Below are 16,434 nucleotides of genomic sequence, written 5' to 3' on the forward strand. Positions count from 1 at the left end.
TGACACCAAAAGTGCATTTCTGTAGGTTCAATCAAAGTTTGTATTCGTGTATTTGCTCATAGAAAAGTTTCAAATTAGTTATTTGAATATTAGAGTTTAATTTCATTGATTGGATTTGAAACTATATTAAGAATCTCATACACGAACTTGATGAGAGACTCTTGGATAGACTAGGGACTTAATATTGACATTCACAATTTTATTCCAAACTCGTACTAGTTTGCCCATATAGGGTGTGATCAAAATTGTTAGGTCTTGGCTAGGATATGGTGATGGCCAACACATCCTTATATTGTTTGGGTGAGAGAGTAGGTGTAGGTGTAGGGGTGTGCATGGATTGTGTTGGGTCAGGTTAAGGGGATTTTTTGACCCAACTTACCATGGTGAGTCAAAAAAAAATTTAACCCAACCCATCACATAAGTCTAGTCCAATCCACATGGGTCGGGTTGAACCCATGGGTTGGAAAAATTTATTATTATTATTATTATTATTATTATTATTATTATTATTATTATTAAATTTAGTAGAAAAAAATATAAATATAAATATATTATAAAAACTCAAAGATTAGTATCAATGTAACTCTTTAAAGGCAAACAACACTAATGACTAAATAACAGTAGTAATTTACTAAGATTTGTGTAAACTAATAACTTTTATATAGGATAGGAAGAGCTAGTTATTTTTAAAATTTTATTAATTATATAATATATTTTAAATATATGCGTGGGTCGGGTTGGGTTTGGCGGGTTTGGAATTTTATGACCCAAACCCAACCTGATCTGCTATTAAAAAAAATTTTGTAACCCAACCTAACCCAACCCACCAAGCCCTAAAAACTGACCCAATCCGGCGGGTCAAGTCAAGTCAGTTTTGACGAGTTGGCAGGTTAACTACACACCCGTAAGTAGGTGTAGAGCTTTAGGGTCTATGTTCTATGTTCTAAATTGAGTATTCTGTCCTCTATCTATATGACACTTAAGTCTTCTAAATTGAGCTTGTCACTAAAAATTACCTCTAGTCCAACCAATATCCTCCCTTCTTTCTATCCTTCCATGGTTTAGGAAATTCACAATACCAAAAGGACTGCCTCCATGATGAAAATGACCGTTTAGGGTGGTAAACTTGTTTCTAGGGTTTTGCTCCATTAACTCAATATATACCGAACCTTTCCTATCAGTTTAAACCTTGAAATTAGGGAATTCATGGACTTGTATTTTGTTTATTTATTAATTCATGGACATGGTAATTCCTCTTTGCTAGTCCCATGCTCGGCATGTATCCCATAGTCTTCATGATGTGGGCAACAGTGAAGCTGTAGAAATAGACATATATAATCATGGATAATTCTCTCCTTCTCTACCTAGTATTTGATAATTTGTATAAACTCAAAGCCGTTCAAATGGAGTTTGTTGGTCTCTTTCATCTCTCCGTACATTGGGGCAATTAAGTCCTCGGTCTCTGTCTATGGTTAGGCCTCTATTCTTTCACAACAATTTGATCTTCTGTTGGATAGTGAAAGTGACTACCAAGCCAAGCTCTCCCCAATAACATGTTATAGTTAGCCGTAATGACCATGATTTGGAACTCAGTCATGGCTTCTATATGCAATTTTTTTCCTACAACCCCAATTGTAATAGTTTTTCAAGGTCAGAGAGTCTTCTTTGGATACCCCCAAATTTGGCAACAATGCGTAAACGGATTTAAATTTAGATCAGAATTGTTGTGTATTTTATTTTCAAGACTCCACATTCCATGGACACATAAAACAACTCAATGTGGTTGGACTTGATAGTTGGTATTGAAGATCCTCATAAGAGAAAGTGACGGTCTAGCCTTAGGGCTTAACCCCATCAAGATCAAGGCTACTAGTACTTGTGCTGGGGTGGTCTCAACTATCAAGGATTACTTCCTTTTAGTGAAGCTATGAGTAGGCCCCAGATAGAAATGTTCAATTGCCTCTCTTTACTCTTTAGTTTTGCTTCAGAGAATCAGAATCAAGTCTTCACTTTAAAGCCTTTCTCTAGCTCCGACTCCACCTCCAAATTTCTTCCTACGCGGTCAACATCTAAATGAGGTCGCTTAAACTTAAAGTGGAGTCCTCCACATTTCCTTGCCCTCTTTAATTATTCTGTTGTGAAATTATCTTTTCATTTGAATTACGGTTAAATGGTTAAATTCAATATTTTTAGTAGCTTAATTTTTTAGACAAATAGTAATTTATCATGATATCAAAGCAAAAAATCTTTATCTCAACTCTACTTCCCATTTAAAATATTAAGTACCACACACCCTTGGTGCGATGGTCACTCCATAAGCATAAATGTGTATGGAGTGTAGGGGAGTAAGAGTCAGGGTTCAAGTATCTAGAAGAGAGTTTTACACATATATAGTCATATATACGTAGATTAGGCTAGAATAGAATTTCTATCTTGTATAATATATATAAAGAATCTCACGTATTGGGCCCTACTTTTTAAAGGGGAATTTATACCCACACGTGAAAAGGAGTGTTAGAATTATGATTAAGTTATTAAATTCACAATTTCTTAAAAATTTAAGTTTTTGAGACAATTAGTAATTTATCACTATTTACGCAAAAATTAAAGAAGAGAGAAGATAAATCTACATGGTGAACTTACTTAATTTGGCAATGTGCTTATGTCCACATGTGACGATAGGGAATACAAATCCTCTATACCAAATTTTGTATTCCACTTTATGTTCCACCAATCACAATTTGTCATCTGTTTATTTTTTCCATTTTAAACTTTGGCTATTTTATAAGGAAAGTTAAATAAATACATGACAAGTTGTAATTGATAGAACATAAAGTGAAACACAAAAAATAGTATAGAAGATTTGCATTTGGCGATAAGTTCTATGGAAATGGAAATGCGTAGTTCCTATGTATGAATGTGCAAAGCTAACATGTGGTTTCCATGGATAGCATATGAGAAGCCCATGGATAACACGCTAGTGAATGAAAAATCCCATTAAGGGGGAGTTAGTAGGATTTATTTGTGGCTCACAGAGAGGCATGGACACATTGAACAATAATGTTAAGAGAGAATGGCTAAATATAACATAGTTAGACCCAAAGTCATTGGCTTAAAATTTTGGGTTAAATGGTATCATAATGTGTTATATTAACTATTCAATTGGATTTTCTACAAGGTATTATCTCCCTAAAATCTTCATAGCTACCCCATGCCTTCATTTTCTCCCTAAATCTCTTCTTGGAGGCCCATTATGAAGGTGTCCATGGATGGTAGGATCGAACTTAAGAAATATTGTGTCTCCTCTCTCATTTCCATCATGTTTTAGTGTTCAAGAAAGAGAGATTTGATAGCAGTCGACTCAAGGGTTTTGGTGGACATTGGATTTGTCTAGGATATTAGGGCGAGGGATGATGTTGTTGTCTATAAGGTCCTCAATCTCGTGGAGGAGTCTAAAGAAATTCTTTGTCTTATGGCCAGATTTCTAATGACTGGAATTATTCACTTATGTTCCAATGGTGGGGTATTGGGTTGAGTATAGAAGGAAGATTGAGGGGTGCATTCTTTCTTAATTAGGTTTTCAAAGTCTTAAGATAAGAACATTCCTAAGTTGGTGACACTCTTCATAAGTTGTAGTTGTGTTGGGTGGAAACGACACTAAGAGGGCGTTTGGATGCAGCTTAAAGTTGCTGTGTCAACGTTTTGCTTTTTTTTTTTTTTTCGCTGCTGCGGGGACAAGCGCGCAGTGCGCATACTGTGCGCGCACTGTGCATGTACTTTTTTAGCAATTTTTTATTAAAAGTGGGTCCCGCAGCACTATTTACACATTTAAAAATTATTTTGCTACAGTGTTTTTAGTTTTCCGTTTTCAGTTTTCAGCAATAAGTTCTATCCAAACGGGGAAGGGTTGTTATTAGGGCTGTTATTAGTCCCTCTTTCAAATCTCTTTTTGGATTGAAGTCTCTCTCGTTGCAATATGTTGGGGATAGCGGGGAAGGGGAGAACAAAGATTAAAGGCTTTGAGACGCATAGTTGTTGTCTTTAAGACTTGAATTGTCGCCACTTAAAAGAGTTTGCTAAGGGTTACAAGCAGTCAGTCTCCAGGATGCAACAAATTTGAGTGTTTACAAATAGCAATTCTGAAAATACTCAAGAACTTCCTTATATAATGTGTTATGTAGAAAAATATTATATCTCTTACAAGAAATAACTAAACATGTCTCTATTTATAGATGTAACGAGGATTCAAAGGATTAGGCACCATGAAAGGACACTAAATAGGTGTTAAACCTTTTCAAAAAATAGTTGGAACCATCTTTGGCTGTTGGGCATGTGAAACCATGTCAAATAGATTTAAAAATCTCAAAACATTTTGCAAAAAAAAAAAATTGTTTCAGGCTAGCCTAACACTTGCTTGAGTGAGTTATGTAAAAATTTCAAGTTAGGAAGGTTCACTCATTAATCACCTAGCACTTTAGCTGATCTAACTCACAGACAAAGACTCACAAAGAGTCTCACCAGTCATCTCGGTTAACCCAACTCTTCAGGATTTCAAACAAAGAGCCATATAGAGACTCGCCTCTCACTTGCTCAACATCTCACTCGATTGAGATTTTGCAAAAATGTTTTTCTCCACTTTCACAATTGGATTCTTGTTAATCCAACTTCTAATATTACAACCTGTGTATATTTATCAAAATATACAACACAATCTATGTAGCCACCGATGTCATCTTTGATCTTTGTACAATAGTTGTAGGGTTGATCAAAGGTCATGATGGTGGAGGAGAACACCTCACCCACTTGCTTCGCCTCCTCTAAGTAATTACTCATTGAGTTTTTCTCTATGATGGGAATGCATGCAATTACCACTCCCCACCCCCTCCCCTCCCCCTCCATTAAATGACAATTAAATGCCTCTTTCATTTTTCTTTTACCTTTTTTGAGTGATATAGTTAGAAATCCCAATATCCTAAATCCCACCCCAAATTCACCCTCCAAGATACACCCAAGCTCTCATGGTAAGGGGAGATACCATTTTACCCAATAAAGACAGTGGTGACAATAAAATATCTTGAGACTTATTATATCAAGGTAATTGCTACCCAATGTCTTGGGCTTTTTGGTATTGTTAGTATTAATTAGTAAATTACCCAGGTGGCCCAACATAGACACTAGACCTCCTTTGGACTAATTAATTTAACCACCATTTACCTTTTCCGTTGCATCAACCAGCAGTATGCAATACATGTACGTTATTTGATAATAAATTTGTAAGTATTGTTAATTTCTAAGCAAGCATTTTCTTTTAAATTTTTACCCTCTCTTTAATTTTTAAAAATAATTATAATATACTGTTAACCCCAATTATAACTATTTTTCTCGCTAAACTTTTAAGCACTTTACGCATAAAATTTTTTTCAATTCAGTTACAAGGATATTGGCATTTTTTAATTAGCAAAGAAACAAATTAATCTATTTCGGTTGCTGATTGACGTCCCTCCAGATTGAATTTTTTTCATATTCATTGCTCTAGGGGGATCTAGTCCAAATATAGGTCCAATTTGGTAGGCGTGAATGTTTGACAATAAATAGTCTATTTTGAAGCTAAAGATACTTTTCAGCTAAACAAACAAAATTATTATGTTCGAAGACTTCTTCCTCAAGGAAGTTCTTGTCATAGGCTTTGTGCACATGTAATCCTTATGCCTCCCTTTTCTTTAGGATATATTGGTTCATCTCGTACAAAGCTTGAACTTTAAGCCAAAATTTTCTCTTTTTCATACATGAAAGTTCTAGGGAGATAGCATCCAATAACCAATGAAAAATATTCTTTCACATTCATTTATATCCACTATTTTACACATATTCATAATTAATGTGAAAATGTTTGCATTTTAACACATAAAAATGAATATGAAAAAAAAAGATGGCGTAAATATGTGAAAATCAAAACCCTGCACTGTATAACAATGATTGCTACGGGATTTTGAAAAAACAAAAACAGAAGTTGGAAATGACAAATTTCTTTTCACTTTTCTCTTTTTTTTTTTTTTTTCATGAATAAAACATACTTTGGTTGCCACAACTTTAAAAAAGAAAATAAGTCTCCTACCTTAATCATAGGTCATGATACTAGCTTTCCCTTTCGGCTGCCACTAATCTATGTACTATAGAACAGTCACCCCGGGAGCATGAAAACCCTAATATAAATATATCATCTTGTCACATTCTAGTTTGACCTTAATTAATAGCCTTTTGGCTTTTGATAATATATCCACTACGCAAGTCAATCTTTTTTTCTTTTTTTTTTCATAGCTATTACAATAAATAGGAAAAGGTTACGAAGCATTGATCTAGCTAATTAATGTAATGATATGGCATGTTGGCCAGATCCAACATTATGGGGCCGACCATATATGCACATATATAAATGGTCGGTAGTGAGGGACGTATGATATTGTTGGGACATGGTACTTTTCGTTGAACTCCTTGCTTAATTGCTTGCTACTAGGTGCGTAATACTTTGGATGCTCCAATATATATATGCTTTATTCAAACTTTCTAATCCTCTCTTTTTTCTTCATAGACCCATGCATATGTAGTAGAGGAGTGTTACAGGCAACGAAACTAACATTCCAAAGATAACCCTGTAAAAGAAAGAATATAGAGCATCATAGTCTCTTCATTGAAATTGCAATTAGCCAAAAACAATTAGCCAAAAATATTCATGCGCACTTTAATGCACACACTTTTGTATATAGCTGAAAAAGAAACAACAGAAATCGTGACTTTTAGTTACAATTTCTTTCTAACTTTGAAATTATGACTTCCAAGTCACAATTTCAGTTGCTTTTTCAATTGTGTAAAAAAGTACATGTGTGCATTAAAGTGTGTAATAAATATTACTATTTTTAAAATAAAGTAGATTTTAGCTTTTATAACACATTTAACATAAATGTTACCAAAAACTATATCTTTTGATAAATACTATATAAAATAAATGACCTATCAAAAATAAACAGAAGTCAAACACATGATCGTTGGAAAATATTGAAGTTACTGCCGTTCTGCCAATGAAACATAAGTTTTCAGCTACAAAATTATCTTCATACGGATCATCCTAAGTCTAATATACAAATGTGAAAAGGAATTTCACTGTTAATTGGATAACTGAAGTAAGGTCAAGAAACAAAAGGTAAATGACTTTCTAGTCACAAATCACATACATATAGTTATGTTATGCCCAAATTATTGTGTCTCCACAATTTCCTAGTTAATAATTCATTTCCTAGCTAGGCAGATCCTTGGTGTATGATTTTCTAGGGCTGCATTATTTAGGGTGGGGTAGGTTAAAAGTTCAGTAGTTTTTTTCTTTTTTATGAACCTGCATGTGAAATTAGACAACATTATTCAATATAAAGGAAATCCTATAACCCTAAAACTTGAAACCTGGTACGTACTAGAGACATTAGGGGTTTCCAATGAGATTTATTACTGGTGGGGTACTGGTAATAAAGTGGTGATGAAGGTTAGGATATCAAAAAGAAGCAACTGAATTACACAAAAAGCATCCCCATTGCGCCTACAATAATCCGCATTCCCTTAGCTTTTTGGGTTATTCTTAAGTGTAGCTAGAGTTGCCTATATAAATTCTAGGCATTCAAGCCGAATTTAGTGGCAATATTCCAATCATATACCTCAGAAATAAAGAAACAAGCATTTTCTTCATTCGGTTAAAAGAAAAGTCAGGGTGGTGTGCAATGTTATCTTCAAAATCAGAGTTAATTTAACTTACCCTGTACTCAAAATGTCGGGATGAAGCCCATATTCCCTTGCGAAGACAAATGGTACTATCCCTTGTGGAAGAGCTGCCTGAGATTCAGTAATAACATTATCAAATACCCAACAGAAATGTTTCCCAATCCGTAAAATGCATATACGTATTCTTCTACTCTCTCTCTCTCTCTCTCTCTCTCTTTCTAGTGTACGTACTATCCAAAAAAATAGGTGCACACATACAAGAAATAAGCATGCATATATATGTTTTCTTCAGATGTGCATATCATGTATTTATGGTACCTGTACAATGGCAGCATGTAGTTTTACACCTCTTAATCCAACAGCAACCGATGCTGCTGACATTATTATGGGCCCACAAAGGAAGCGGATCACCATCCCTATTGTTGCCCTTTTTGTTCCACAAGCGATAATCCGGGGTTGGAGGGCCATGAACAGCCCTGCAGCAATTACCAATAGCTCATTATCAAAAGGATAAATTCGATCACGATTTTAGTTGCTTCTTCAATTGTGTATAAAAATGTGTGAATTAACTTGTGTGTAATAAATACTATTTTTATCAAAATACAATTTTGGTATATCTCATGCCCAACATGAAAATTATATGAATTTTGAAGTGTGCATGTGATTATGACCAAGTTTTTGCAAACAAATTAATGTATGAAATATTAATATGTAGGTTTGTCATATAATATGCTGATAATACGTACCTAAACTGAACATGGCCATTCCGAGACCTGCATCTGATATTATTTTTATTGAGTATTTCACCAAACTGGGCATCCCTACATTCCATCTGAAAGATCCAAAAAAGAAAAACCTTGTAAAATTAACATAATTACATATATAATTATTCATTAAAAATTTTCATGTATGATAAAAGATTGTACATGCCACTAGGAAAATCATGGCCTAATTCTTATAAATAAATAGGCAATAGTAAATGTAATATTAGGGAGACAGTAATCTCTCTCTCTCTCTCTCTCTCTCTCTCTCTCTCTCTGTATATAATGCTTTTAAACAATGATCCTCTCAATTTGAATTTGTGTATTTGATGATTCAAATTAAATATTACAAATTTAAATATAATGATACTGATAAATCATTTGAAATTTTAATTATCATAATAATTTGTACACTCTTTATAGGATACTATTTTTAGGTAAGTATTCTTTTTTTACGCTCATTATTGCACAATCTAATTCTTTTGTCTAGTAATCAATTTCAAACACAAGACATGAACTCATTCATGAACGATTGCACACTTCCTCGAGCAGGAAATAATCAATGTTGATGGAATACATCCACTGAGTAGATCAAACGATTTGTCTAAGTGACTTCCGTTTGTCCATATTTCAACAAAATATATATATTTCTTCTATTTTGAAGTGAAACGAAAATGATTATATTCCTTCTTTTTACAATATCTATTTGACTTGGGGTACATAACACCACTTTGATAAACCAAAAGTATGTCAGTTGTAAAGGATGACTTTTTTTTTCCATTGAGTTTAAGTTGATAAGGATGACTTCAATGTGTGTGTTTCAGATTACTTATATTTTCTTGGTTTATTTAATTTGAAAATTTAATGCATTTACCCAATCAAATATAAACCAAATAAACCTACTCACTTGAACGAGATAAGAGACCACAAAACCCCTAATACACTTGAGTATGTATTTGGGTTGCGAGAAAGCTTTCGTCCAACCACAATTAGTATAAGCCTCAACATGACCAAAGCATGTGGCATTTCTTGACTAATCTCTGCACCTTTCGTATCTGTTTCCTCTGGAATTTGAACTTTTGTGCTATCTCTGAAGCTAATTTCTTTTCCTGACAGAATAATGAAAGATTAATGCATTGTTAATATCAAAATGAAATACAATTAATTTGTACATCTTTCTTTTTTTATATAAATACAATAATATTTCAAACTTATAATATCTACTTTATGATAATTATTCTTTCATCATTAAGCCAAAACACCAATTAATTTTTAGTATAAGTAAAGAATTAAACATAAATCTTTTATTTAACAATAAAATACTTTACCAATTGAGTTAGCGTTTTTTTTTACCCCTTTTTTGTTCTTACATTTTCTTTTATATTTTTGACTTTATGGCCCTGAAAGTTATACCCAATTTAATCAAATTATCAACGTTAAAATTGGATGGCCATTCACGTGGCAAGGTTAGTAGTGTTACTGTGTTAGACTCTACTTTGCTTTTTCTTTTTCTTTTTTTTAGGTTTAGGAGGCACATAGACAACATAATTTAGAAAATGAAAGTTTTGGGTTGGGGTTGCCATATTGGATTCTTTAACATGATTAGCATTTTGGAAATGAAGTAGGCCCTCCTATATCATTACACACGTGCTTCGATCAAATGATGGCACCTATCAATTAAAATTCTGACTAAGCAAAATGTTGGGTGTATAAAATTGGAGATTACTTTTGACCACATTTGTAGGTTTTTTTTAACATATTTATTTTGCTATAGGTGGGAAGTGGAGGGGGCCACTTGTTTTGTTCTGTCAAGTCATCCGGTGAGCACTCAATTAGGGGATATCCAGAAACAAAAAAAGCAAATTAAAAGTGACAAATTATACAGATGAATATAAAATATAGACATTGGACATAAAATATTTTTGTTTAACTACTTTCATAATTATTGATATGATTTATTATTAATACAGTAACATCACTTACATCTAGATCTAAATGTGTTCTTAGTATCATTTTGTTATACTTTAATTATAATAAATCACGCTAATATTTCTATAAAAAATTATCTTCTAAGCGTGATGAAGTCTTGTCTAACTTTTTAGACTAGCCATATGAAACTATTTATCATTATGTTATGGGTGAGATTTGCATCATGCGCACAAGGAAAAAAAAATAGAACACGAGAATGCAAATGACCATTTTAAGACAAATGTCAATTCTGTCTCACTTCTAGTGTTCAAAAGCATTAGAGGGAAGCCAAACACATCTTGTATAATGTTAACTTCCTATTAAATAACAAAATATACTCCCCTACATGGGACTAAGGTTCAAATTTATAATTTATCATTCTTTGAATTCTATTCATTATATTAAGGATTTTTTTTTTTTTTGGAAAGAAATATTTAAAGTGCAAAGAAAGTTTTTATTTTTTATTTTTTATACAAGATAAAATTTCTACTTTAGTATAATCTAAGTATATATGTGTGTGAAGTTCTCTCTTGGAAACTTGAACCCCGCCCCTTACCCCCCACACCTCACAAGCATTTATACTTATGGAGTGACTACCGCACCAAGAATGCATGGTGATTGCTAAGAAGGTTTTTTTTTTTTTAATAAATTTAAAAAAAAAAAACTAAAAACCTTATAATCCTAACCATTCTTTTAAGAATGTAGTTTCAAACCAGCCATAGCCTTTTCAACTAATCATTACAAACTTTGTTATGCAAAATTTAGAGTATTTTTTCTAATAAGATAGTTAATCTAGTAAACTAAAACTTGGTTAAGTAAGTAGCTTTTTTATACTTAAAAAAAAAAGTAGCATATATATATATATATATATATATATATATATATATATATATATATATATATATTAAAGATTAACGGTATCAGTACAAATTAACTAGTTTATATTCCCTGCATTGACTGGGACACATATAAGAACAATGATCAATATATATTCACCAAACATCTCAAAATGATCGGTGATATATACTAAATGACTACAAATTCTGAACGAGGGATGTAATTAATAGGACAGACAATTTAAGTACAAGAGATTATATAAATTTAAAATTACCTATGTATTTTTTTTTTTATTAGCTTTGCAAAATCTTGAAAAAAAAATTCTATAAAGATATCATTTGATAAAGGTATGCAAAACGCTGATCTTTAGATTGCTTCATTTTAGGTTAAAAGAAAAAAGGTCATTTGTTGACCAATTTATGCACTTAATTTTTACTTTTCTAACGTAATTTCTGTTGTTTTATATGATACAACGACTTTGGTTAATGTTTAACTTTTTTCCGAAGAAGTTATTAAATTTCAGTTGTTATGAAAATTTGTTGAAAAGTTTCAGCAAGATCTTTGAAACATAATTTGGAAATTTTCAATGAAGTTTGTGTGGAGTTAATAATAAGTTTTTTGAGTGTAGGGGGTAAGGATCGGAGTTCAAATCTCCAGGAGAGTACTTCACACACATATACACTTAGATTAGGCTAGAGTAGAAATTCTATCTTGTATATAAATAAATAAAAAATTGGAATTGTCAAAAAAAAAAATTATACTAGCTTCAAATAGTTTGAAAGTAATTTTAAATAGAGTGAAGTAATGTGTTGGAAGTTGTTTCAAATTAGAGGGGTATTTGATACAAATTTTTTAGAGTGAATTTGAAATATAATTTAGAAAATTTGACAAAAAAATTAGAGTATACTGTTTTAAATTGTTTAATATTGACTTAAATAATTTTTAGAAACCTTTAAAATAAATAAAGAAATAAAATCCTAGTAATACCTGGCTTTCTCTTCCCGCCCCCGCCCCCGCCCCCGCCCCCGCCCCCGCCCCCGGGGCAGCACGTTGAGAGAGATCTTTTTTTTTTCCTAGAGATATTTTTTAGGGAGAGTTTATGGTTACCACTTTTGTGATGGGTCACCAATTACAGTGGACTATATTATCAAATTATGTCAGAGAATAATTGTGTTTTAAAATAATTGTCCATAAACTATCTAAGATCTATTTCAATCTATTTTCCTTTTCCAATGGCATCATTAAAAAAAAAAAAAAGGTTAAAGTCATTTTCATTTTAAGGGGGTAAAAAAATATTTTATAAAAGAGTCTGAATTTGATAAAAATATAGTGTAAAACTCATATTTTATACCATCTAATAAGAAATTGTTACATCAGTATTTTACTTAAAATTCAAAACATTCTACCACATCCAATAACATCTTAATAATTATCGCGCATCTTTGTTGCGGTGGTCACTTTATAAATATAAGTGTTTGTGGGATGTGGGATGTGAGATGTGAGATGTGAGATGTGAGATGTAGGAGGTAAGGGCCGAGGTTCAAGTCTCCAGAAGAGAGTTTCACACACATATACACTTAAATTAGGTTAGAGTAGAAATTCTATCTTGTATCTAAAAAAACATCTTAATAAATTCCTAATTTGGTTAGATTTATATATGAGTATTAGAATTTTTTTTAGAAACATATATGGGTATTAGAATTGATTAGATGTAATTGTAATTATTCTTAAAAATGTAATAAGATGATGTGGCATATTAGAATTGAAATGGTAAAATATAAGTTTACACTATCTGTACCCAAATTTAATCTCTCTATAAAAATGTTAGTCACAATATTTTTTTACAATTATTGTTATGTTATGATGTGATTAAATCACATTTCTTTAGCTATGAAAAAAATTATTAATGAAAATTTTAGGGCCTGCTTGGTATTAAAGTTCAAACTCACATTTTTATATTTTAAACAATATTATACACATTTTTACATACTTTTTCACCTACACATTTTAAAAAATTACAAAAATCTCGTATCAACCTAATCTTTCAAACACTCTCAAAGTATTTTTTTTTTTCGTTGAGAGTATTTGCGCTATAAAAGACATAGACCAAAGTATAGCAGCTTTATCGGGTCAGATCGATACAAATAAAATAAGATCGATAAACTTTGGAGACAAAACGTACAAGCCCACCTGAAAAAGGCTTACATGTTTCGCACATAATGATAAAGTTTAAAACAGACAGACGTTTGTCGCAGAAAACGACGACGCATGGAGCAGATAGAGTTAGCGTGTACACAGTACACTGTGTTATGGTATAGCGTGTGTGGTGGAGTCACAGGGAGATGAGAGAGAGAGAGAGAGAGTACGTTAGAAAAACCGAACGTAAGTAACTACGTGCGTACCTGCTGCAGCAAGTGCAACCACAACGTGATTGTTAGCAGATGACCCTTGTCTCTGTTCTTCTTCTTCTTCTTCTTCTGCTTCATGAGTATTACTGAACTTCACCGATGATGGTGATGAGTCCCAAAGCATTTTAACGCCGGAGAAAACCGGAGATGGGTGGCGAAAAAGCCTCCCAACTGGCGATCTTGACCAAACCGAAACAGGGGTGTTGGTGTTGTTGGTGTTGGCGGCATTCATCATCTCTAGTTGATCCAACTCGTTGTTGTTGAAGTTTGATTGGCGAGGTGTGGGCTGGAGGGAATAAGCGTCGGAAGAGGCGTAGCCTGACATGCAGTACTGAGGGCTGGCGCCGGAGCGGTAGCCGCCGCCGCCTCCGCCACCAACGAAGGTGTTGACGGAGAAGATTTCGGCGTTGGAGAGGTTGGAGGGTCGTGGGGTGTTGATGGAGTCTGCGGCGGAGGAGGTCGATTTTCGGATTCGGACGCGGATTCGGCCATTGGATTCGACCTCTGATTCGGTGTGAAGTGGGTCTCGACCGTCTAGAGAAATCACGTCATTGTCTAGCTCGATTTTGGATATGGAGGCTGCTGTTTTGCCTGGGAACTGGGTTTGGATTAGGAGGGTTGCAGCTCTGTATTCGAACAAGATTAGCAACAGTGTGTACCTGCAAAGAAAATATAAAATACATCTATCATTTCTTGGATATATTCTTTAGACATATTTGAGAAATGCAAATCATTTTCATAGTTTCTTTAAAAACTACTTATTAATTAATATAATATATATGTTGCGATGAGTAACATCATGACTTTTACATTAGTTAATCATAGAAACTATTTTTATTATAGTTTAATCACAAAAAAATCCAATTGTGAAAGATATTGTGAAAAAGACTTTATTTCTAAACTTATTGAATTTTTATATAAACATATGAGCTAAGATTGGTATTCTTTTTTTAATCTCACGATGTCAAGAATGATCTAATGGTACGTTGCCAAAACCTTATAAGATAAGCAAGATTCTAGGTTGAAAACTTTTTGAGTGTAATTACTTGGTATGTGTGAACACGACTAAATACATCTAGAGAAAAAAAAAAAAAATTGAACACTGTGTGGGAAAAAAAATCACTGTTTTAACTTTCTACATACTTTTTATAAAAGTTCAAGCTAAGTAACTATCACATACAGAGAGAAGAAAAAGACCTTTCAAGCTTTTACAAGAGTCAAGATAAAGACTAGGCTATTTACATTTAAAATTTGATAATGAAAAATAAAAATAAGAAGGAGGGGAAAAAGACAGAGAATTAGTGGTGATCACAATACCATATGATGCACTGAAGCACAACTAATTGCACCATGAGGCTCTGAGTGAAATCTCCATACATGGCTTTGAGCAAAGGAATGCCCATGACAAGTGTGTTAGGCAACGTAGCTACAGAAAAGAGAGTGATAAGCCAATCCAAGCCTCCATTAAAGAAGACAGCCCAAACTGAGAGCAAAACAAGGACTAGAAGCTTAGAGAAAGTGTCAGCAAGTATGAACTTTGTGTCCATTTGGTAAGGATTGTTCTGAGATATGAAGTGAAAGGACAGTACTGGAACCGCAAACACAGCAACAAACCGGTTAATACCAGAGCACTGCTCAGGTGTGAATATCTTCCACCATTTCACTGAGCTATATGCTACCAGCATTGCAAAATACAGAGGAACCATTGCACACATCACCTTGTAGAAATCATTCCCACTTATCATCTTTTCTCTCTCAGTTATGTGAATAATAAGTACATGAGAGTGAGAGAGAGAGAGAGAGAGAGAGAGAGAGAGAGAGTTATATTATGAGCATTGAGCAAGGAGAGGAGGTAAGTCTTTATATAGGATATTTATAGACCAAATTGCCCTTCAATGAGTTGTTTATTCACTTTGAAGGTACTCTGGTTAGCGGAAGTTACGGGTTTTTGTTTTTTTTCTTTTTTAACCTATAAAATGAATTCTTAGGTGTGGTCACTGTCTCATTTATCCTGCACCGCTTAAACACTTTGCACAGCATTATAATATGGGACCATTTAAGCATTAATGAAACCTGTCCATTTGTCATCACTTGAATCCACAGTTAACGAATTAGCAATTGTAATAGATTACATAATAGAGGTACCGACGTCGTAGAAGCTAATGTTAGTAAGCGTAATGATAATTTTGTCATTATGTGTGACACACTAAAGTTGCATAATTTCCACGTGGCAAATAAGGAGATCTAATATTGCGCGTATGTTCCTCTCGGTAGTTGGAGAGTGATGAGAACTAAAAAAAAATGCTTTGCTTTCACTGCGAGAGCACCAATAATGCACTTGAAGTATAGAATCATATATAGATTACACTTTCATGATAGTATGATCTTACTTGAACGTTGTGCCTGGTGCCTCATTGATTAGGTCATTAATCAAGAAATTCAGGGGTTAGCCATAATGAATTTTATACCTGTCATCTTTGCTTTATAAATTATAATGGTACTAATAATGAGTGACGGATTACGCTGAATCAAAGGACCAATTTTCCATTACAAATTCAATTTCATCTTTAGACCCCTCCTCTCTAGGAAAAAAAAGTCACATTTTTTTCCCCCAAATAATAACAAAAACAATAGCAAACCTGCAAACAAAATACAAGTAGAGAAAAAAAATAAACGCAAAAGAACGAAGTCGCATG

The 16,434-nt window shown here is 33.3% G+C and overlaps 1 protein-coding gene across 1 annotated transcript; it reads right to left on the reverse strand.

Moving 5' to 3' along the window:
* Positions 1–6,010: 6,010 nt before the first annotated feature.
* On the reverse strand, positions 6,011–15,575 carry LOC142637847 (auxin efflux carrier component 6). The gene is made up of 7 exons (XM_075811806.1): positions 15,056–15,575; positions 13,733–14,397; positions 9,433–9,634; positions 8,511–8,596; positions 8,083–8,240; positions 7,799–7,875; positions 6,011–6,650 (listed from the first exon to the last, which is right to left on the reverse strand). Exons 1-7 carry the CDS (start codon positions 15,481–15,483, stop codon positions 6,584–6,586), a joined length of 1,683 nt encoding a protein of 560 aa, XP_075667921.1. The 5' UTR covers positions 15,484–15,575; the 3' UTR covers positions 6,011–6,583.
* Between the last annotated feature and the right edge of the window lie 859 nt (positions 15,576–16,434).

This window comes from Castanea sativa, chromosome 1 (assembly GCF_040712315.1).
Source record: "Castanea sativa cultivar Marrone di Chiusa Pesio chromosome 1, ASM4071231v1".
Taxonomy (NCBI): Eukaryota; Viridiplantae; Streptophyta; class Magnoliopsida; order Fagales; family Fagaceae; genus Castanea; species Castanea sativa.

Coding starts and splice junctions, on each gene's coding strand:
- LOC142637847 (XM_075811806.1), bottom strand. CDS start 15,483: ATGATAAGTGGGAATGATTTCTACAAGGTGATGTGTGCAATGGTTCCT. Junction 8,241..8,510: donor AATGGCCATGTTCAGTTTAG/GTACGTATTATC, acceptor TAATTGCTGCAG/GGCTGTTCATGGCCCTCCAA. Junction 6,651..7,798: donor CCCGACATTTTGAGTACAGG/GTAAGTTAAATT, acceptor TTTCTTTTACAG/GGTTATCTTTGGAATGTTAG.